General features: G+C 39.3%; 1 protein-coding gene across 1 annotated transcript in view; it reads right to left on the reverse strand.

Moving 5' to 3' along the window:
• The window catches only part of TULP4 (tubby like protein 4), a 107,401-nt gene that overhangs the window by 28,985 nt on the left and 53,861 nt on the right, over positions 1–24,555 (reverse strand). Inside the window, exons 2-3 of the mRNA XM_015406797.1 lie at positions 18,574–18,702; positions 16,436–16,597 (exon numbers count right to left, since the gene is read on the reverse strand). Of these exons, the coding sequence (XP_015262283.1) occupies positions 16,436–16,597; positions 18,574–18,702 (291 nt within the window). The remainder of the gene's footprint in view (positions 1–16,435; positions 16,598–18,573; positions 18,703–24,555) is intronic.

The following is a 24,555-nucleotide window of genomic DNA, read 5'->3' on the forward strand; positions in this document are numbered from 1 at the left end:
CTTGGGATCTAACATCATGTGACTTGAATAGAAAAATATAAGGAACCCATTTAGAGTTGTATATTTAAGATTTGCTATCCGAATAAAATGTTGTTAATCTTGTGAGAGCTGCTCTCAGCCAGTTATAGGTAAGATTTAAAAGAGTATTATTATTATTTAAAAATAAGGTTTAAGGGCATGCTTTAAACATACATGTGAGCTTTAAAATAAATAATGTGATTTCTGGCTAAAATGTGACTAACAGATAAAAGGGGTTGGATCAAACTTTTCTTCCCCTTCTTCATTTTTCAGACTTTTAATATATTTTTCTCCTCTTTTCTCAATTTATACGCCAACCACCTCGTGGGTTTGTTTGAATTTTGAAAATAATATTGTTTGGCATATTCAATTTTCTTGCAATTTCTTCTGTTAAAAGACAGTTTAGTTGATGTTGTAATTTTTGGATTCTCAGTCTTATTTTTTGTATCTCACACTTTTTCAATTTATTTTCTTGTTTTCATCTGCTCATGTATCTGTATAAAGATCAATCCTCTTTGTTTCTTTTTCCATGCATTTTGTCTTATTAACCAGCCTTTAGCATAAGCCTTAAAGGTGTCCCAGACTGCAGCCACTGAAATTTCTGGCTGGCAATTATCCTTAAAAAAGGCGTAAAATTCCACTTTTGAATCTGCAAGAAATTTTTCGTCTTTAAACAAGCTTATATTCATCGTCCACCTATTTGTCTGTGGTGTATCATTAAAGTCAGCATAAGTGGATTATGGCCTGCAAAAGAGGCCGGTAGTATATTTACCTCCCAGATGTCATTTATCATTGATGTCTATATCCAAGCCATGTCGAGCCTCAACCATGTCTTATGTCTAGTCGACTAAAAAGTGAAATCCTTTTTATTTAGATTTTTTATTCACCACGCATCTATCAAAGCTAATTCTTCTACCATCTTAAAAAGGGATCATGGGAATTCATTCCTTTGTTTAGTCCTCTTCCCATCTTTTTTCCTATCCATCAAATTATCAAAAACAGCATTGAAAACTCCTATTAAACAGAGTTCATCTGTCTGGTTATAATTTCTCTTACTTCTTCGTAAAATTCACTTTGGTTTTGATTTGGAGCATAGAAGTTAGCAATTAAAAACATTTTAGTTTTCCTAGTTATTCGGATTATTAATATTCTACCGTTTTCTGATCGGTATACCATTTCAGGGTTCAGATGTTCTTTCACATAAATAGCTACTCCTCTCCTTTTTTTATTCAAATCCGCAGCTATAAAAAGTTTCCTTAGCTTCTTCTTATCTAAATATTTTTGATCCTTTCTTATAATATAGGTCTCTTTTAAACATACCACTTCTGCATTAATTTTACAGAATTGGTGAAAAATACGATTTCTTTTTTGTGGCGCATTCAATCCGTTTACATTGACCGAAAGAATCTTCAAATGGTGCCTATTCATCATTATTTTTCTTTGTCCCCTCTTTTTCCTCTTTCTTTTTCTGTCGTGTTACCATTTTAGATGCTCCAAATTCTCTTCTCTGCCTATTTCTCTTCTTCTTATATGGCTTTCCAGTTACTGCAATACACTCTTGTTGCTCTTCATCTACCTCACTGGATTATTCATCTTTCCATCCCAGCTCCTCTCCATTTCACTCTAAAAAATCCTGAAGTTTAAAGACAGAATTAATTTTGTATCTTCTGCTCCTATACACAAAAAATATTTGTTCTGGAATTAACCATCGATACTGAATTCCATTTCCTTTGAGCAGGTTGGTCAGAACTGTATATTCTTGTCTTCTTTCTCGAATTCTCCAGGGAATCTTCTCTTAAAATTCTTACTTCTGTTTCTTTAGTGATAAAAGGGTTTTCATTACATTTTTGAAATATTTTATCCTTTGTTTCCCATTTACTAAATTTCACATGTACCTCTCTGGGTACATTATGGTGTTTTGCATAAACTGAATTGATCCTATATACCGTATATATCTCTTTCGGTATATCTTCTGAGGTCTCTACTCCCATAAATTCAACTAAAGCTTAAAGTAGTTCGGCTTTTATATTTTCATCTTTTATTTCAGATATATTTTGAAACCTAAGGATATATGTTGTTTTATCAATCTCTAATCTTATCAAGGAGTCCTCTATGTCTTCTTGTTTCTCATTTAAGTTTTTGACTTGTACATCCACTTCTTGCAAGTCAGCTTCCATCTTATTAATTAAGGTAACTAGCAAGGTTATACTTTGTGTATTTTCTCCAATTTGTCTTTTTATTTCTTCAGTTTGTGTTGTTAATTGATTCAATAGATCATCCAATGTAGTTTGAATAGGTTCAATAGCTTTAGAAGATTTAGAAAAGATAGCAGAAAATGTTTACAGAAAATTGTATCAACAAGAGGAGTTTAACCAAGAAGAGATTTATGACTTTTTAATAAATCAAAGTAATAACAAATTCTCTGAAGATCAAAAGAAAGTCCTTAATGAGCCAATCACTGTATGTGAATTGGTAGAAGCAATAAGGAAACAAAAGGATAAGAAAACACCAGGACCAGATGGCATACTGGCCGAATTTTATAAAATATATGAAGATCGGATGATTCTCCCATTGAAATATACAATTAATAATATATTGGAAGAAGGAAGAATGCCGAACTCATGGGAGGAAGCGCTGATATCACTGATCCATAAACAAGAAACAGAAAATGTAAACCGCTCAGAGCCCTTAGGGGGTGAGCGGTATATAAATTGAAAGTTAAATAAAAAATAAATAAATAAAAATAATGAAATTAAGAATTTTAGGCCCATTTCCTTATTGAATTCTGATTACAAGATTTTTACAACAATATTGGCAACTAGATTAAGGAAAGTTTTATCTCAAATAATTTCAAAAGATCAAGCAGGCTTCTTACCTAAGAGGCAGATAAAAGACAATGTAAGAGTAATTCTTGATGTGTTAGAATTCTACGAGTTACATATAGAAAAAAATATGGCTATGATTTTTATTGATGCTGAAAAAGCATTCAATAATATAAACTGGAGATTCCTATTAGAAAAATTAAAAATTTGGGACTGTGGAGAAATTTTTTTAATGATGATCAAAGCAATATACAGTAAACAGCAAGTCAGAATAGTAATAAATGGAGACATATCAGAAAATATAGATATTTAAAAAGGTGTAAGACAAGGTTGCCCGCTTTCTACCCTTTTATTTATTTTTGCTTTAGAATCTTCGTTAGATATGATTAGAGAAAATAGACAGATTAAAGAATTAAAAATTCGGAGAGAAGAATTTAAAGTTTTGGCTTTTGCTGACGATATGGTTTATATTATGGAAGAACCACAAACATCGTTGGTCTTACTTACAGAAACACTAGAAAAATACAGAAAAGTAGCAGGTTTGAAAGTTAATAAAAGCAAAACCAAGATTTTAACAAAAAATTGCAATGAAAAAACAACAGAATGCATTAAAGAGATTTCAGGTTATGAAGTTTGCAAAAAAGTTAAATATTTAGGGGTGTACATTACCAATAGATACAGTACGCTTTTTAAACATAACTATAGTAAAATCTTGATGGAAATAAAGAATGATCTAGAGAAGTGGAAAGAACTACAAATTTCCCTTCTTGGTAGAACTGCTACTATTAAAATGAATGTGTTGCCACGTATAATATTTCTTTTTCAGAATATACCAATTATAAAAAACATTTTTTAAAAAGATTTGGATAAGATGGTTAGAGAATTTGTATGGCAAAGTAAAAGGCCAAGGATAAAATTAAAATATTTACAAGATACGATAAAAAGAGGGGGACTGGCGTTACCAGATTGGTACTACAGTGCATCAGTAATGAGCTGGATGAAGGAGTGGATTATCCTAGAAAATAATAGATTAATTAAACTGGAAGGCTATGACCTTATGAAGGGATGGCACACATATATATGGTACCAGAGTGTGACAATGAAAGACCATTTTGCACAACATTGGATAAGGGACGCACTATATAAAATTTGGAAGGAAATTAAAAAGAAACATTATACCTCAATGGGTATCCCCAATAGAAGCTTTTGTTAAACCTACATTATATGTTAAATACTCTAAATGGAGATATATGGATCTATTAGAGGAAGATGCGTTGAGAAAACACAATATGAATTTAACTTGGTGGGAAAGGACACAATTAATTTCTAGATGGATGAAAGATAAGAAAATAGGTTTTTATACCAAATATACTGATTTAGATGAGATATGGATTAAAAATAATGATAAAGTTATTGGCAAAATATATAACTTCTTACTTGAATATAAAATGCAGGACGAATGGGTTAAGCCCACAATGATAAAATGGGCACAGGATACTGGACGAAATATAAGTTTAGAAGAATGGTCTAAGGTGTGGTCGAGAAATATAAAATATGTTAAAACAAATAACTTCAAAGAAAATATAATGAAGATGTTTTATGGGTGGCACATAACACCAGATAGACTTAATAAGAATCTATCCAAAAACTGCTGGAAATGTAAATTAAATATAGGTACTTTTTATCACATATGATGGATATGTAAGAAAGCTAAAAAGTATTGGAATATGGTAAAAGAAATTATAGAGGAAATTTTGGGAATGGAATTACAATTGAAGCCAGAAATATTTTTACTAAGTCTACTACCAGAAATGTATAAAAGACAGCAGCAAGAATACTGTTTGCAAAATACTGGAAATTCCGCAGGGCCTGCAAGACGGAGCTCTTCCACCAGGCCTTTGGGTAGGAGCCGCTGCCGTTGCCATACCACCACTGCGACGATATTATCCATCTATCGCATCTTGGGGAGCAGACGTTGCCTGACTGTGCTGTGAAATACTGCTCCTGGCGCTCTCACTTTTAAGAATACTAGCTGTTAAATGTGGGTTGCTGTGTTTTGTGTATTTCTATGTAGGCTTTTGTAGCACGAGATTTTACTATATGTGTAACAGTGTTTTATTGCACTTAATTTTAAAACTTGTTGTTAGCCGCCCTGAGCCATTGGGTAGGGCGGCATAGAAATCTCAAAATAAATAAAGAAATAAATAAATATATACCAACAAAAGAAGAATATATAGGTAAAATATTAGAAGTTGCAGAAATGGAAAAGTTGACATTTATTATTCAAGATAAAAATGAAAATGAGTTTGGAAAACACTGGACCAAAATGTATGAATGGCTACAAAAACTTAAAGAGGTGAAATAATGTTGTATGATTAGAAAAATACTGGGAGACTCTTTGTACAATTTAAGTTGTAATAGAAGATTCTTGATATTTTATGTTTCATTATTAAAACGAAAATAAATTGGGGGGGGAGATAAAGGGTTGGATCCAGCACAACATTTTTACTTGGGCTAAAGCTCTAGCACAAGTGGAAATGCAATTAAAAGCCTATGGTACTTGCTTGAGCTAAGTTAAACTTAATGTATTCCTTTTCTCACTTGCGTTTCTCCTTATGTAAGACCTTATGCAATCAGTTTCTGGGCCCTATAATATATAGGAAGGAAAGCTAAGTCTGTTAGTGTTTCCACTTGTACATCACTGGATCCAAATCAATAAGTGGAAATCCAATAACTGCACTGTAATCTACAACTTTTGAGAACTTGGAAGATACAACAGTTACAATGAAGTGTTATCTTGCTACTTCACATCTAAAAATGCAGAGAGGGAGGGAGGATATGGACAGGAAGTTACTCTTGTTTCACACCACTTTCTATTTCCACTAAAATTAAGTTATAATAACATAGCGTCTGATTTCGCACTAGAGCTGCCTCAGCCGTTTGCCCCGACACTATTGGTCAATTTCACACCCGAAGCTGCGGGGCTGCATTTTGACTCGCGGTTTCACCCGATTTCCCCCGCAGTTTCGTGATCCTGTTTTTGAGAATCACGAAACTGCAGAGGAAATCGGGCGAAGCTGCGCGTCAAATGCAGCCCCGCGGCTTCGGTTGTGAAATTGACCAATAGTATCGGTGCAAACGACGGCGCAACATCGAGGCAGCTCTAGTGCGAAATCAGCCAGCGACTTGAACTTTAAAGATATTGTCACAAATGTATAAAAAATAAAAGCCTTAAGAGTTGCCAGCACCTTTCAACTTTGGAAAAAATGTGTAGCAGACTTCACTTTCCTCTGGGAAGGAAAAAGAGGCAACAGCTTGTGGAAAGAGAGAACTAATATACCATATAAATTTGTTTCCACGTATATCACAAAATAAATGTTTATTGTAGACTACAGCCATAGAATCACTGATGCTATTGGGGAACAGGATTAGCTGCATAGTTTCAAATTCCTTCTCAAGTTACAGTACTGAGTGTAAAGATAACTCTCAGAGTGATATCAAGTGAAGGAATGAAATCACTGCTGTACTAATTGTTTGCCATGTTTACAATATGAAAGCCTCTCCAATGAAGGAGTCAGATTTTTCAGCAAATGTCCAGTGCTCAAAAATTGATTTTCATGGTGAAAATAAATATTGCTCTTGGTTTAAATGGGTAATGTTTTTATTTTCTATCGTGCAACAAAATTCTGATAGTGTTCTAAATTCTTCATAACATTGCGGTATCTCAGATTCTCATGGCAATATTCTCCAAATGCATCCTCTTTAAAGGTGTGCAGAAATATTTCTCCTTTTGTGCATACTGTAAACTTCTATGAATTTGCATACATTGTACACATTGAGACCAATAACTCAAAAATGAATTTTTCTCCTGCCTTCTCAATATAATTTTGTGGAAATTATTTTGTTACCATCTGCAAGGTTTTCATGGCTGGCAACAATTCCTAGAAATAATGTCATGTGATGTGCAGTCAAGAGGATTCTATGCTAAAAACATCATGGTATATGCTGATTTATGGCATAGTACCATGATTGATGTTAAGTAAGAAAGCAAAGGGAACACAGCCTCCATGAGCTTACAACCTGATAGCCTGTTGGCAGTTTCAATTGCAAATGGGGCAATTATTTTACAAACTTTATTAATAAGATTAAAGTCATTTAAACCCCATCAAATACTATCTGCTACCATCTATTATAATTACATAGGGCTGAAGATCCCAGAGCTTCTAAAGCATAATGAATTGTGGTATGGATTTGGCTAGAGCCCGCTGAACCTCTACCCTTAAAGTAAATAGTGCTTTTTAGGGATGTAGAATGGTATAGTTTAGTCAGATCTTGGAAGCTAAGTCGGGTCAGTACTTGGATGGGAGACTACCAAGGAAGACTTAGCAGAGGAAGGCAGTGGGAAACAACCTCTGCTTAATTACTTGCCTTGAAAATCCTATGGCAGGGGTACCCAACCTTTTTGAGCCCGCGGGCACATTTGGCATGCTGGGTGCAGCAACACAAGGAGGGGGCACTTTTAAAGCGGGATTAATGTTGCCGATGCATTCAGTTTAAGAAACTGTAAGCTTGGTGCCCATTTACTCCCACAGATCTTTTCTGTTTGTGAATGTAACAGAAGGGCTTTTGAATAAACATGGCCAAAGATAAAGTGTTATGAAACTAACCAGGGGATATGAATTGAAAAAGGAACCCCGAAACATGTGTACTGATTATATCGGGAAACCACGCTGGACTTCTTTGACATATTCTGGAGGACTTCTTTGGTATATCATGGACTTTGGAACTTATTGACATTTTTTGTGATTGAAATGGATTGCTTAGAGTTTTGCTTGTTTGGGATTCCCCATGTTACAAATATTATAAATAAGACATTCTATTGCATAGGTGTTGTGTTTTCACTAATTTGCAATATAAAATTACACTGACATTTTTCATAAAATATTTGAATCCTTACAGCAGTTTACACACACAGTGCTGTTTAAAGTAATCAGTTAAGAGAGAGGAAAAGGCCTGTCATTAGATGACCCGGATTTCTTTTTATAAAGAATCTATTAATTGTTTTACAGAGACTCATAAACACCAGGCAGCTGAACAAGAAACAAGGAGCTTGTATCTGTTTCCATAATTTATACAGGATCTCACTAAAATATCTTCAAATATTCTAAATTTAGAAAGAAAACCATGTAATGGGTCCAAAAGGAGTAGCAATAAAATATGAAACATTCATAAAGCACTTAGCATGAGCAACCAGAGTTCATTAATTTTAAATGACAAGAGGAACATGAAAACTTCAAGTAGCTCTAAAAATAGTCCAAAATATTATTTGGTTGGATGTTTTGTTTATATTAGAAAAGAATCACCAATGAATATGAGCTCAAGTCCTCTTGTTGCACACATTTTCTGGATGGGTTCTGCTGCACTATTTGGATATGCATTTTAACCACTGTCTCCAATCTACATAGTTTAAATATACTGTCTAAGTTTAAATACACTCTCTAATTAACAGCACTTTCTAAATTCTACTTTTCTGTGGTCAGAAATGTAATCAGGTGTGCCTGGCCCCCTCACTTTCAATCTGTAGGAAGTCGTTGAAGATGTTTTTATTTAGGACTGCATTTGACTAATTTAGTTTTTTATTTACTGGCAGTCCTAATTGTGATTTTAAATTGTAGCCTTCTATGTCTTTTTTATCATTGTTGTTTTATTTACATTGTAAGCTGCCTTGAGTACTGCAAGGTAGAAAGGTGGCTAATAAACGTTCTAACTAACTAACTAACTAAATAAATAAATAAATAATCAGCACATTGGGCTGAAGAATGTATTTTAAACCTCAGCTCACAAAAACATGTTCTGTGGGAAGAGGAAAAACCAGTATTCCATGGTGTTTTTCTAGAGAGCAACTATAAAGGTACATCTAAGACATTATATGGACTCTGAGGGGGTCTGCTAGGCCCTGAGAGGGTATTACCCTCCACACAGCTATCCGCTCAATATTGTTTGACGTTGCTACTCAATAGCTGAACTCTAGCTCAGCTATTTGGAGGGCTCTGGTAAGGACTGGGAGAGGCTCCCACTAAGGATAATGCAACGAGCATCACAGAGTGTTTTTCTGTGTCTAAATTAATGAAGAACACAACGATGTCACCTGATGAATGTAGGGTTAAAATATAGAATTTCAGGTAGCACAACTGAAATCCCATAAGATTGCTAGCTCTGGTTTGGGAAATTCCTGGAGTTTGGAGATGGAACCTAGGAAGGGATGGGTTTGAGGAGAGAAGAGAGACCTGAGCAAGGTACACCAAACAGTCCATCCTCCAAAACAGCCAATTTCTCCAGGGGAACTGATCTCTGTTATCTGGATGTCAGTTATCACTCCAGGAGACCTCCAGGCCCCACCTGGAGGTTGGCAATCCTACATTCCATTAACATTTTTAAATAATAATTTTTATTATTTTAAACAAAACAAATAGACAGACAAACATACATGAGAGTAATAATAACAACTACCTCATACATATAAGTCTAATTGCCAATCTTTCAACCATATAGCCAACTAATAACTTTGCAGGCCTATGTTAAACACTACACTATTTTTTAATATGTAAGCACTGTCAAAAACATTTCATTTTCTATAAATCCAAATTTAAATATATCTTAAAATTTCATAAGCACATAGGTCTCTAATTTTTGCAACTCTATAGATTAACAAAACATGTTTCTTCTGTTTAAACACCGTCTAAGCATTCTACAATAATCTTCTATAAGATACATTTAGATATTAACTAAATTTATACACTCCCCCAAATTCATAGTCAAATTCTTTTCTCATTCTATTTGTTCTAATTGTTTTAACGTCCCCCCAAAAAAATTCTCTAGCCTACCTCTTAGATCAAACTGAATTCTTAATATCAGCCTTGCTTACACATTTTTAAAATAATCTTCCATTTAATAGTTTTTTAAGCATACCTATATTCCCTAATCAATCTACCCCAATTACACAAGCTCATGAGATCCTTAAACCAATCTTGTTTATATAACACCTTTTATATCAGATTAAGACCTTGATACCTTTATCAGTTTACAATCTATGCAATCCTCTGTTATAAGCCTTACCTAAATATGAGTTAAAGTTTTTAAGCATACTTCTCTAACCAATCTTATTCAAATAAACATTCATAAGTATTCTCTAAACCATTTTTTTACAATTTATTCTCTTATAATTTATATCATCTAAGACTTTCTAAAACACTTAAAATTAATCTTCCCTTGAATATTTTTAATGTGGGCTATAATTTTGTAAATATATATTAAAAATAAACTCAATTATAACCAATGTTGATCAGTTACACATATATAAAGATTCCCTGGACCAATTTTATAATTTGCAGTTATATGAATAGATAAATGAAAAAGGGGTTAGATATTCCCCAGCCCATCTTAGTCTGTTGCACATAAACAAGGGTTCCCTAAACCAGTCTTATTTATAGGGCTTAATTCTTTTCTTCTTTTTGTGATTTCTTCTTTTCAATAAAGTCTTGATTCTGTGTCTCTTTCCCATATTCTCACTGCAGATTGGGTCAACTTGTTTGTGGTGTTGTTCTGCGTCTTGCACAGTTTGGTGCTGAGGTTCCTTTTCTCTGTAGATTAGGTCAGCTTGTGTTGTTCTACGTCGTGCACCGTTTGGTGCTAAGGTTCCTTTTCTCTATCGGTTAGATCCGCTTGACTGTAGTGTTGTTCTGCATCTTGCACAGTTTGGTGCTGAGGTTCCTTTTCTCTGTAGGTTGGGTCAGCTTGATTGTAGTGTTGTTCTGCATCTTGCACAGTTTGGTGCTGGGGTTCCTTTGTCTTGCTTGTAGTTTGGCTTAGTGTAGTAGCTTTTTTGTCTAATATTGATTCAAAAGCCTTTATAACTGCCAGATTGACTGCATCAACAATTATAAGCTGAAGCTCCTCCCAGGACAACTGCAGCAGGTTGGTTTCTGCGGAGCTGTCTAAGTATCCATCATCTGGCATTTTTTTCTGTATGTCCTGATCACCCATTTTAATGTGACAGCAAAAGTCCCAGTTCAGCCCAGCAAAACCCAAAGTCTCTGCAAATTATTTGTCACTATTCTCTTCAGAGCTGACCACATTTACCAGATAGTAGCTCTCATAGAGATATTAGCATCCGAGAATCCTTCAACACAAGTTAAGTGCTTTGCAGCTCTACAATAGACTCTAGATATAATAAACTCCTCCGTTCTCAGCAATGAAACATGACGTCATAAAAAGTTGCCACGAAGTAACAAATTCCACTCTAAATATCCCTTTCTTTCTTTTTTCAAAGAAAACTTTATAATCCTTTTATAGAAGCTCAAACAACAGTCCCTCTTTGCTCAGCTTTCTTTTCGTAATCGTCCCAGCTGCTCCGTGGAGGAAGGAGGGGGGGAAATTCCACCCTTCCTTTCCTTGTCCTTTTAAAACTTTAAAGGGGCTTAACCAAAAGATCGTTGGTTTCTTCATTCTTGCTTTTACAGGTATTTACAGTGTATATCTTCATCGGTGTTATGGATGAGGCACAAATAACTCTCTTCTTATGGGGCGCTCACATCTGGTGCAGTTATGGCTGCCATAACTGCACTGCTTCATTCTTTGCTTCTGGGATGATCCAGGGCTTTCACCTGCTCGCTGTCACTCGTGGGGGCCCCAAATCAAGTCCCTTGCTCCAGACCTCCCTCCAGGAGGTCCAGTGGAGTTTGGGATCCCCCGAAAACTCCCCTAAAAAGAACAAAGAGCTGGCGGTGCCCAGGAGCGATTCCCGGTGCCGAACGTGTTGATGCGTCGCAGCTCTGCCTCTCCCAATAAAAATTTTAATGAGATTAGTGGGTTTGGTACATAGTCTGATTACGTTCTTACAGACTACTGAATCTGACATGTGCTGCATCTGTACTTTGGACCTTGCCTAGTCCCGATCTCTTTAAGGGGGAATATGATACTCTGACTGAAATAGTTTTATCTTCTGCTGGGGATTAATTTGGCTAAGTGGCAGTTGTGCTTTCTTCTTCTCTGTAGCTCCATTTCACTGTCAAGTCTATAATGCAATGTGACAGTATCAGCACAACATGGGAAAGTGGCCATCCTAAAAGTGTTAGGCTATGCAACAAGAATATAAAGGTTAGGTCCAAACTAATGTTTCTCTGGATCCAAAGGATTTCTGTCCACAGAGTGCAATTTTCCTACCTCTCCACTCCTGCAAAAGCCAGAAAGTCCCCTGAACACTGCTGCAAGAGGGGGAGGAGGGAAAATTGTGTCCTGCTAGTGGAAGGACGCTCAGAGGACGGCGGAAGACAGGAAGGCCTGGCGTGATCTGGTCCATGGGGTCGCAAAGAGTCGGACTCGATTGTGCGACTGAACAACAAGTGGAAGTCCTTGAGCTTTCAGAAATGTTACTCTGGCTCCAAGACTAAGTATTTTCCCCTTAATATTTCCCAACAGAATCTACAGTGAACTCTCAATAAATTACCCTGAGGTAAAAATGGGAGCTAATAGAGAAGAAATGCTATGATTTTAACCATCAGCTTCCATGTTTCAAAAGACACACTGTAGTGAGTGCAAATTATGAATTAAACAGTACAGCCAGGAACCGGCAGATCTGTGTTTTGATCCCTGGTCTCGTATTTAATTGTAGCCCAATTGTCCACTAAAATGAATGAGAACTAGCTTTACAATGGAATTTGAATTGGTTTGTCCCAAAGAGACTTTTTAAGCACAGGAAGCAATCTCTCTTTCTCTTTTCCCTCAGCATCAAAGTGAGAAGCTGAGAAGACGTATCTTAGCAAGAGTGGCATGAAGATAATTAATTCTCTCTTCAAAGCAGTATAAGATCCTTAGAGAATGCTAAATGTTAAGTGCCGGTATTATACTTCATTAACTTCTCTAAATCATTCACTATGGACAGATGGGCTTGATATGGATTGACTGATTTCTAAATGTATACAATTGCATCTTAAATCAGGGCTCAGGAGTCCACAAAATACACTAGCCAGTAGCTCATCTCTGACTTTGCACTGGGATCTGGAAGTACATGGAAGCAGCAAGACTTCTTGCTCTTTCCAAGTGTCTCAGAACCCCAGCACAACTGGCCAATGCAAGAACCCTCATTCTTATTCCAGTCTCTGGAGAAAGACAGAGAGGCTTGTTACAGTGATCCCACTGGGTTTTTCCTTTTCCTGAGCGCCTCTGAAATGTAGCTCAGTATCAAGCTCCAACCTAAAGCTAAACCGGGGAGGTGGAGGGCACAGGGTCAGAGAGGATCAGAAGATTTGGTTGGATGCATATTAGGTCAGAGCTTATCTCTCCTTATAATAATTCTGTTTTCAGGTGGCAATGTTCCATGCGCTCCAAATCAGTTGGCAGCCTGATCTGTCATTCAGAATGTGTCTCTACCCATTGGTGGCTACGTTGCCTAAGTCCCGCCCACAGAAGCAGAACGTACGGCAAATCAACTCAGGAGACAACTTCACCTCAGGAGAGAGGACAGGTCACTCGGCAGGGGCCCTGGCTTCTAGCCTCCTCCTTCCCTGGCCTGGCGATTCTTCGTGGCTCTGAACTGCTCGGGCCCGCCTTCACTGGCTGCTTCTCCGGCCTCCAACGCTCCCGGGGGCCATCCCGTCCCTGGCCGCCATCTTCCAGCCCCTGTTCCGTCAGCATATGACAGCACTGCAGGCCCGCCTCGGCTTCTTCGCCTGGTGCTTCCCCCGCTGCGCTTCTCCCGCCCACAGAACCGGCGCAGATTAAACTTGCGTTCTTTCCCCTCCCTCCATCATCAACACAGGTGGGAAGGGAGAGGTTGGCGAGAAGGCTGAGCTTTCCAAGAGGGGCTTTCGAAGGATTTCCCTTGCCTTTGGAAACAAGCACAGAAAGGGGGGTCGAGGGGGGCCAGGGAGCCGAGGAAGGGACTCAGCAGAAATCAGTGGAGCCTTCATGTAGGGTGACAAACTTTCCTTTTTAATTTCTTTTTTTAAAACAAATTGAGCAGGGGGGAGTTATCTAATGGCGCTGCCTTTTTCGCCACAGAACAGTTTGCAACTCACTTTTGTGCAGGAGGAGTAGAGGGGATGTGGTGCCCGAAAGGGCATTCTCTCAGGTACCTTTCGGGCTGAGGCAAGCGCGGACTTTTCCCCGTCTGGGGGGAGCAGAAGGACAACTTGCCAAGGAGCGCAGAGCCTCCACAGCAGCACCATGCACAGCCGAGCTCAGACTGGAGATATTGAGGAGGTGAGCGGATGGGGAAAAATGCTCTTTGTCATCACTTTAGCCAGCCTGGAACAAAATCTGGCATATTCGCCTGCAATGTCAACTTAATAAACTTTTTGGAGCTCTTGAGACATCCTCCCCTCCCTCCTCCTGGTCAAAAGACAGTTAATCAGCGCTGGAAGTAGGATAGGAAGAGATTTTGCTTTTACAACCAGCAGCAATGTCCAGTTAGACTTGAATAGACTAGACACAGTCACAGGCAGATGTACATTTGCAAACTGCCCAATTGTAGAGATTACTCCACAATGCCCGGTGTGCTGCGTTTTCTGGCCCACATTGTGCGACTTTGGACACCAGTTATTGTGTGACATCAGTGCTGTCAGACTTCTCTTCCACATTTTTGCCTTTCTATTACATACTGCTAATATGTATTTAACCTGCTTCCAGCCAATGCATTCGTTACACCTCACATCTTTCTAGTTGTATTGCTTTTACAATGGGCTTTACTGCTCGTCTAATATATATTTGTTTATGGGAAAAAGCAAACTGGAATGTCATGGTGTTTTCAGACAGCAACTTTGAAAATAGGACCACATCACCCTTTCTCCATCTGAGAGCTGAAACAAAGCTATAAGGATTACAGAACATCAGGCATCATTTTAGTAACTTAACGACTGCAATAGCTTGAGGAAAATAAGAGCCTAATGATGACTATGGACAATTGTATTCACATTGCCTTTCTAAATGGGGAGCCAACAGAGCTTTCCCAGCCCCATATGTGCTTTGTAACTCCAAGGGGGCACTTGCAGTGGACAACTGGCAGGTTAAATTGAAAGGTGGTGCTTAGTGCTTCTCCTGCCTGCTGATTCTCCCTGCAACCCTTCCTTCCTCCCTCGCAGTGTTTTCCTTGTTTTCCTCAGGTGGTTGGGGGGAAACAGCTTGGGATAGGGAATGGAGAGCCAGAACTGACAAACACGAGAAGGATGAAGCACTCCCACGCCTGTCTTCCAACCTCCACCCATAAATGCCCCTACACACAGATTCAAATTACTATTAACCTGAAAATCAATTCTTGAGAAAGATTTGTTTGTTCTGGTAACATGAAGACTAAAGGTTAAAGTCTTAGAATATGTAAGAAAACAAAAAAAAATCTGGACACACACGACCCAATCAGTTAAACAAGTATAAAGCCAACAGTTGTGATAGTCTGACCCACAATCAGACTTATAAAGAATGCTGTCCATGTATTGCAATCTAAAGTACTACAACATGATACACAACTCAATAGAAAATCCTTGAACCACGGTACATAATCAACGTCGTCTCCGGATTACATAACAACGTTACAAAAAATGGATCTTCTTCAGGAGATATTATAGTGGTGCCAAAGCTCTGAGTTTCATAAATGTTAGACAACAAGTCTTAAGAATATTAAATTCAGATAGGACGCTGATCTCAATTAACATTCATTTAATATTCTTAAGACTTGTTGTCTAACATTTATGAAACTGAGAGCCTTAGAATATGTAAGGACATTGCATTAATTTGCTAATATTTAACAAAATGCTGTTTAATATGCACAGTTTTACAGTACTGAATTTAGTGTGTGTGTGTGTGTGTGTGTGTGTGTGTGTGTGTGTGTGAGAGAGAGAGAGAGAGAGAGAGAGAGAGAGAGAGAGAGAGAGATGAGGCTACAAAACTGAGGACCAAACTGCTGGAAAGAAGAAGAGGAACTGAAGTTGTCTGGCTCACCTGTACTACTACTGTAAATCCAGGAGTAGTAGAAACTGCTAGTATGCTGAGCACTGGACTGTGATAATTTTATCTAAAACACACACACACACACACACACAACGAGTAACTGTTTGGCCGAATATGTCCACAGATGAAGGTACTCTAGTCTTAGGCAATTTCCAAGCATTGCAGGTTTGAAATTAACATGTAGGGTGTGTAATTTGTATTACAGCTGAATGTCTAAATTGGTGAGCACTGCTTATGGGATCATGCCTGACAGGTAAGTGGATGGATATATCATTTTCTGTATGAAGCAGAGGGGTACAAGGGTGGCCCAACCATATTGGCAAAGTAGGCAACAGCCTACATCTCCGAGTTATAAGGGTGCAAAATTAGACAGAAGGGAATTTCTTTTCTCTATTTAAAATATAATATGTTGGTTTTTTATTTTTATATTTATTTTGAATGCCAACTCTCATTCTTCTCTATCCTGAACAGCAGGGGGTACAGTAATAGTTAATGTAAAGCACCATCCTTGGGCTGGCACTGCAGAGATGCTTGCTGGTGATTAATCCTAGCATAATTTACAGAGAGGTGCAGTTTTGTTTTCAAAGCAACATTACCTGTTGATCATCTGGAGTCCATATGCCACAGGTGATCTGACTTTCCAAGTTAATTTCTGAAGACCAGTGTCTCTGTCCACTGACTGATCCAACTAGCACAAATCCATCTCTATAGGAGATAAGTGCTTGAGTTCCATCATGGCTCCATGTGAAGTCACTCACCTTAATATACATACAGGTAGAAGTTTAGAAACAATTCCAAACAAGATTCCATGTTTAAATATATTCCATATCTTTAAAAAGTAATATCATACAGAGGCAAATTCAAATTATACTAGAATCAATCGGTACTAAGAGTTTTGGTAGGCTCTAGTTAAGTGGTTGATGTTCCCATTTCTTTTATTCTAGAAATCCTGCCATGAGCACTCATTCAGTAACTAGGGAATGTGAATGACAGCTCTATGACTACTGTCTTGAATTTCAGGATTTTAACTTTCCTCACAAATAACCTGAAGTACAATCCAACCAAAGTTAATTGTTTGCACAATAGAGGAGTGAAACATGTGATTAAAGCTCTAATTGAAAGCAATGGGATTGTTAAGTGTTTGATTTCAACTGGATTGTCCTTTCAGTTTTTAATTAATATTAACCCCAGAGTCTATCAAAGTGCGTAAGCATTTTGTAAATCTTCATGGGTAATTAACATAAAGGTTACATTACATAGTGATCTAAGAAAGTACTTTCTCAGACTAGACACATAAAACAGAAATTATAAAGGGTTGACCCTATAATAGACACTTCCATCAGAGAAATGGGCTCGTTTTAATGAGGAAAAAATAGCAAACAAATATCACCAGTGACTAAAATAAACAGAACAGAGATGGGTAATACCAGGTTACTAGCCATATCCAGCCCACTATTGCTTTCTTTCAACTTGCATATGGATTTAAAAGGAGCTTAGACAGATTTATGGCACATAGGTCCATCAAAGGCATGGTGAGTAAAAGGAACTCAGTAAACCTCTAAAACCCTTGGCTTCTATGCCCTGCTTGTTGGCCTTTCAAAGTAACTGGTTGGCCACTGTGTGGGTGCTGGACTACACCACTGATCTGATCTAGTAGGGTGTATAGAAATATTGCTTCTATTTTCACATGCCTTCTCCTGCGATGTCTTTTGATAACATGCTGTGTCTTATTTCCTGTTGCAAGCCAAATGGTGAGGCCACATGGCCTCAACAGCCATGCCATAAACCCACATTCTTTCACACTTTCATGCCAAAAGCCAGACCTCATGGCTCCCCCCCTCTGGCCCACTTGCAACCAGTCACGTACACAATGAAGTAGCTGGAGTTTGGGTCAGATGACTGCAGGCAGGGTCTCCAAACTTCCAGCCAATCCCACAAACCTGATGTTAGCAACCATGGCAACCAACAATTGGAATGCTGCCTCTTGAGAGACAAAGAGTTGCTTTGTGAACTGGAGCACATGGTTGTGCAAAGATGGGATTTCTCCTCAAAATCCCTTGGTACTTGGACTATTTTGGATTGATGAATACTCCTGACTGGGTAACTATGAATCTTTAATGTTTAGTTAAGGCAAACAGCCTTAGCCTTTGTTATTTTTGTAATCTCTGGTAGTCTATGCTAAGCTCTGTACTGAATAAAGATCCTTCTTATTTCTAATTGTCTCTGGTGTTGTAACTGAATCCCAAGTTTAAGTCTTGTGCCTAACCCTGACCACATATGCTACCTTGGTTAGAGTAAAATTGTGCATCTCTGGATTGAGTTGCTAATGTGTTCTGTCCCAGATGCCAACTAAGGGCTGAATCTCTCCCTTAGGAAAAGCAGGGACTATTGAAGAGAGATTCTGGTGGCAAATTGTTCTGAAACCAGAGAGGGTATAGACCATCTCGTGGTTTGTTGTTTAATGTACTGAAAAGTACAGGATTCCCTCTCATCCCTGGACTGGCCTGGGTGGGCTAATCCTGTACATAGGGCTCTTCCTATGTTATGATTAATTTCCGCAGGACAAAACACAAAAGCAGTTGTTCCTTAAACAGTCTGCCCTGCATCAGTCTATAGGAAGAATGCTCCATGTGTATTCATTTCATAAAACTTTCTAGTAACTGAATTTTCTTTCCATTTGAAGTTGAATTATTTTACTGACCTTAATGAAAACAAAGAAAATGTGAATACTAACCTGTGCACCACGGTCATTCACAAGCTCCACTGACCACCTCCCTTCATACTGAATCCAAACAAATATTCCACCATCTGCATCACAGGTCGCCAGCTTCTGGAAAGGTTCATTCCATCTTACAAGCACAACCTAAGAAATTTAAGAACAGAACTTTTTCCAAGCCTCTGAGGAAGTTGCTAACATGCAGTTATCATCAAGTACAGCAAAAATAAATTATCCTGTTTAAATTCTAAATTAGAACTGAGCTGATCCTGATGACTATACTTAGGAAATCAAAGGATGCATTTCATTGCAGTTGTAAGACAATGGAAGACCTTCATTATAAATACACTTCATTGCAATAAAGTACTTCCAGGTTCAACTCTCTCCAACATTATCAGATAAAAAGTTCCTAACCTGATATTTACTTGTTCCCAGTTGTAAAAACACCTGTGCTCTCTGAAGTCAGCACCCATTTTATGTGTTCTCATATCTCATTAACATGGTCCAACATGCAGACACAAAATTTTCAGGCACAAATACACACTCTGGCGTGAGTGAGACATGGGGATTCTGCCTTCAAAGACAATCACACAACTCTCACAACAGGCTGTCAAAATAGGTTTTCATTCCATGAGTATGATCGCTGACACTACCAGGCCACTCTGTGTCAGCAAGCTGCCATTCTGTTTTCTGTGACCTCTGTGTACATATCCTTTCCCTGTTGCACCCGGCTTGTTTTCTATCATCCTGCTCCTGCGTTGGAATGCACAAGATAACTGCTGGAGGTTGTGTGGGGGAGAAGATGCTGTAATGCTTGCCTATTGCTTTTCTCATGAGTCCTGCACCTGTGTTTTGTCTGATGTTCTGCCTGGTTCCCATGGACTGGGCGCGCAACCGTTTCATTAGCCCGCCAGCGGGAATGCTATTCATTGGATCTGTATCTGTTTGAATTTCCTTTATTATGCTTGACCTCACTGTGTATCCCCAGTTCTAACAAAGAACGTGTTTGAGTATGTCTTCAACGCTTTGAAATAAATTTTGCTTTTCTTGAAAACGTGGATTTATTCTCGATGCTTGGGGATCCAACACTCTGGCACGTCTCTGACGGTCATCTCTTAGATCTACTTGTGTACCAAAGCTACTCTCCTTCCTTGCTGAAATAAATCAGTGCCTGCCCTGAGCTCCTGACACTGAGCTCTTCAGGTTCAGGTTTGAAATGCCACAGTACAAATTGCTACTTATGGAAGATATGCATAAAATGTGCAAAATGCCCACTTCCAACATTGAACAAACGGACAGTTTCAAATTTAGTTATTGTTTTTAAGCACTCTTCCACAAAAATATTTGACAAAGTATCTTGCATATTCATTTAGGTTTCTTTCATGTTATTTTCAAATGATGGATTCATAGTAACATGGCCAACTTAGTATAATGTATCATCACTGCACACAACGGGTTAGAGCCAGATCAAATTGGCAATTTCCACCAATTCCCTTTTCCCACTGCTGACCCCCCCCCCCATAACATTCCTCAGGGACCCTTTCCTGCAGGATCAGCATTTCATGGAGACCAGCCAGCTGCAGTGGAAGGAGGGAGGCAGGGAAGTTCCATTCTGCCACTGGAAAATTGAGTCTGGATGCGGTCCACAGTTTTGAAGCCTAAAAGTAGGGTTATAATATTTAAAAGATACTGAAGACCACTGAAGAAAGACAGTGTCTGCTGCATTTTTAGAATGCATTTCTCAAAACATATAGAGCACTACTTTCAGAAAGCACAGCTATACTCCTCGCAAAATATCCTGTCACCTATTTGAAATGCTACAGAGTGGGAGAGAAGTATGTTTGGTAAACAGTATCTCCTCTGTGCATGGGGGTGTGCGCGCGTGTGCACATGCGTGTGTTTTACATTAGAATCTCTGCCTACAGCTCAGAGAAACCTAGGAGGTATATCCAGTGTGGTGATGGTTTCATTCTGCAGCCTTAATAAGTGGATTTGGTCTGCTGGCTAATAAGGGCATCCAGCCATCTAGCTAACAGTGTTACACAATGTTGTCAGGAAAAGAGTGTGCTGCCCTGTTTACAGGAGAAGCAAGCAAACCATTGCAGCATCTTGTTGCTATGATCTGCTCTGCAGTTGGGCTGGAATTTCTGCCATGCTTGGCCTCAAATCGATATACTATGCTGAAATTATGTGTTTCTTTATATAACATCACCTGTCCCTCCTATCCCACCCCCTCCACTATGCATCTCTCTGCCTCTTACATGCTTACACCTGAAGCAATTGCTTCCTTCATCCCTGGAGCGAAATGCAGTAACAATTTAACAGAATGTACCTAGGACATCCACAACAGTATTGGGAAAGAGGTGAAGAAAACACCTTGTTTACTACCTAGAAAAAGACAGCAGATGGTAGCGGAGATGGTTGTGGATTAAAAAAAAAAAGTTCTGACCATCTGCAGTTTCTACTGATTATAATTATGGTTGTGGTAGCTTAATTAAAAAAATACATTAGGTCTTTAAATGCCTGATGAGAGAGTGATTGGACATTTGACAGATGCTAAAAAACCTGTGAAGGAAAAATCAAGTAGTGGTTTACAAACTAAAAACTAATATAATGTGTTTTAAAGTTCATAAAGCACCATGAGCAGAAAAAAGAGGAAAGCAGTTTGAGATTCCTTCTGGCTTTTGTCTATATAGATCTTGTGACTCCAGAAATAATATTTCCAGGTGTCAACAGAGACTGCTGGAGGAGGAACTTCTAGGGAAAAATTATGTGTATAGTGCTGGTGGTTGATTGGATATACAGCCAAATATATAGGTGGTGTTTATGGATTTTTTTGATAAAATGGCAATGGAGAAACAGGTCTAATGGCTGATTCATATTAAGATAGGGTTGCCAAGTCAAAAAAGCTACTTACCGGGGGACTCCCGGTCCGCGGCTGGAGCGCGCACACACATCACCAGGAAGTGACGTTATGACGCTGGGCACGCTGGTGGCAGGGTCACGACCACCCGAGGGAAAACCATAGAGTTTTCCCTCGGATGACCGTGGCCCCGCCCCCAGCGTCATAACGTCACTTCCTGGTGACGCGCATGCCGGGGTGGGGTTCCCCCCGGGGCCCACTCCGCCGGCGGCAGGGAATGGGCCTCTGGGGCGGGGGGTTTCCTGACCCCCGGGGGAACTTGGGAAGCCTATATTAAGACCCCATGTGCATGCTTCATATGCAGTGAGAAATGGGAGCAAGTCTCAGGCTCACACATTCCTCCTCCCCCAGTGAGAATGCTTTATGTGAACAAAGGCCTACATTTGTACATAAATTCCATGCAAGCTGGTAATCCATGCAATGCAGACAAAGCTCCAGTTCACAAAACTTTCCACATATTGCACACACACTAGAACCACATCTGAACCCACCCCATGACCATGCAACAAGGGCAGATTTGCACAAACTCTGTTAATGTGGGCTGGATGGAGTTTACCAGAGAGAGCCAAGTCAGCACCAAACTGATCACTGATTGTTCCATTAGCACCCATCATCACATCTTTCTACAGTACCGCAAAACACAAGGGTGGAAAGGTCAGCCCCAATCCAGAAGCATAAAAGAACAATTAAATAATCCTGTTGTTATCCCAACTCTCTGAACCCTTCTAATGATGTTAAATAGTGGGTTCCATGGATGAACAGACCACAAGTCTAGTGATCAGTTCTACTTTATTAGTGATTTCAGCAAGAACCAGACAACAAGACCCCAGAGCCTCAGCTCTGTTAAACAGCATGCAGTTGCCGCACCCAAACACACCCCACTCCCAATGATAGGCTATTTACATAACATTACTAGTTGACTGGTTACTTCCAGAGTCCTGGTAGGCTATTGTTCTTATGCTCCAAGCTCAGCCAGTCTCTGGTGTGACCTACCTAGACTGATTCAGTCCCAATACATAACAAATGAGCTACTGTACTAAACGGGCCATGTGCTGTTGTGCAGGTCCAAGTGTGGATATACATACACACATTGCATTTTATTTGTAGGATTTAAAAATTATATTAAGTTCCTCTCTTTTTACCCCTTCAATTAAGGTTTTAACTGATGTTTTCATAAAATATATTACAATATTTCAAAGAATAAAAGAATAACTCATTTGTTACGTGGGCCGGATCTGATATAAATGTCACTTTGTCAGGCTGGGCCATGTGTGCCATAAAACGTAATTCCAGGTACCAGAGATATCAACTGTATAAAGGACAGCAGCTGGCAAGCTCCAAGTTGGTATATCCTCACTGCAAGGTCTCATGAGCTGGGAAGAGTGTGCCAAAGGAAACCCATTGGGGTGGACTGGTAGCTAGAAAATTTATTGTATATGGCCATAGGCCTTTACAATCAAGAATCATTAGAGATAAAATGCACTTACAGATATAACAATAAGGTACCTCGCTAAAATATAGTGATAATATGGGTGGATTGGAGACCCAGCAGTGCAGCACTGGGCAGATGCTCCCACACTACTTGAGTGCTGCAGACAAGGTTGTTCCGCCATGCTGAGGCCACAATCGGAGTGGCCCTGTTCACTCCCCCCCCCCAAGCAGTCTTCTGTTCCCTCCGTTGCACTAGTTGTTTGTGGGCTACATAAGAACCCTGGATGGGCCCCGGGGCCTTATGTTTGACACCCCTGTCCTAGAGATTTTGGGGGTGGAACCTGGAGTGGGTAGGGTTTGGGGAGGCAGGGACCTCAGCAGAGTACAATGCCAAAGAGTCCACTAGGGGTGTGCACTCAGAATATAACGAGCCGAACAAATACCCAAAAAATACCTTATCGGTATTATTCCAGTATTTATTCAGCTGAATCAGTTTCTTTAATATGATTTGGCTACTGATCTAGCTGAGCTTGAATAAAAGTTGATACTATTCAGCTTTTATTTGGGCTCAGCTTCACTCGCCAAGTAGAACTGAAGTCAGAAGGCATTTAAACTTGAAATACCTTCTGAGTTCACTTGCAGAGTCATGCTGCTGCCATGCGATATGGCAAGAGAACTGAACTCAGAAGTCATTTAAAGTTTAAATGCATTCTGAGGTCAGTCGCCTGTGTCACTGCTGTGGCGGAGGCTTTGAAAAGGCATTTAAAGTTAAATGCCTTCTCCAAGCCCCTTTAAATGACTTTTGCAAAGCCAAGCCACACATGAATGAACCCAGAAGTGGCATTAGTTCACTTGGGAACTGATTTCTATTGTCTGGAGATAATTTATAATAGCAGAAGATCCCCAGGCCCTACCTAGAGGTTGGAAACCCTACCTTCCCTGGTCTTTTTTCCTGTACCAAAAAGTCCCAAACTTTTAGCCTAAACTTTCTAGCCTAAATCTTATTCAGCCTAAACTTTAGCCTCTTCCCCTGATAAGTCCATTGTCAGAGTTTCATGTTGAGATGTCTGGGAAATGTTAGAGGAGGGAGAGTTGGTTAGATCAAATGCACAGGTCTCCAAAGTAGCACTGGAGAGGCTTGTCTTCTCCGCCATTTTGTATCACTGTGAAAGTGAAAGAAAACTCCTTTCCCGACATTTTTGCCAAGCCTAACAGTCATTCTGCCTCCTCTATTAACTGTCCCCCTCCTCTTCCCAGAAAATTCCCCTTTCCTCTGAGCCGGGGGGGGGGGGGGGAACCAGCCAACTTCCTTAGGTCTGTATAAGTGGGACTACTGTCTCTCCTAAGTAGAGACCCTTCTTTCAGCCAGCCCGGACTTCTGCTGGTTGGCAAAGTAAAAAAACCCTCACAAATGGGCTAGTCAGCCAAGGGGCCCCAATGGGGGGGGGGAGCCGGCTGAACTATGTTCCCTGAGGCATCCCTCCAAGAGGAGAGTCTGTCCTTCACCACCTACCAGCCATTTCTTACCTTGACTTAGCTGGCTGGTCAAGGAAAACAACATTGTCCGATGTCCCCAGGAGGCGGGATCAAAGCTCTGAGCCCAGTAGAGGACCGATGGGGCTCCCTCATCTTTCCACAGCTCTTTC

This window comes from Gekko japonicus, unplaced genomic scaffold, assembly GCF_001447785.1.
Source record: "Gekko japonicus isolate JY-2015 unplaced genomic scaffold, Gekko_japonicus_V1.1 scaffold655, whole genome shotgun sequence".
In the NCBI taxonomy this organism is placed as follows: Eukaryota; Metazoa; Chordata; class Lepidosauria; order Squamata; family Gekkonidae; genus Gekko; species Gekko japonicus.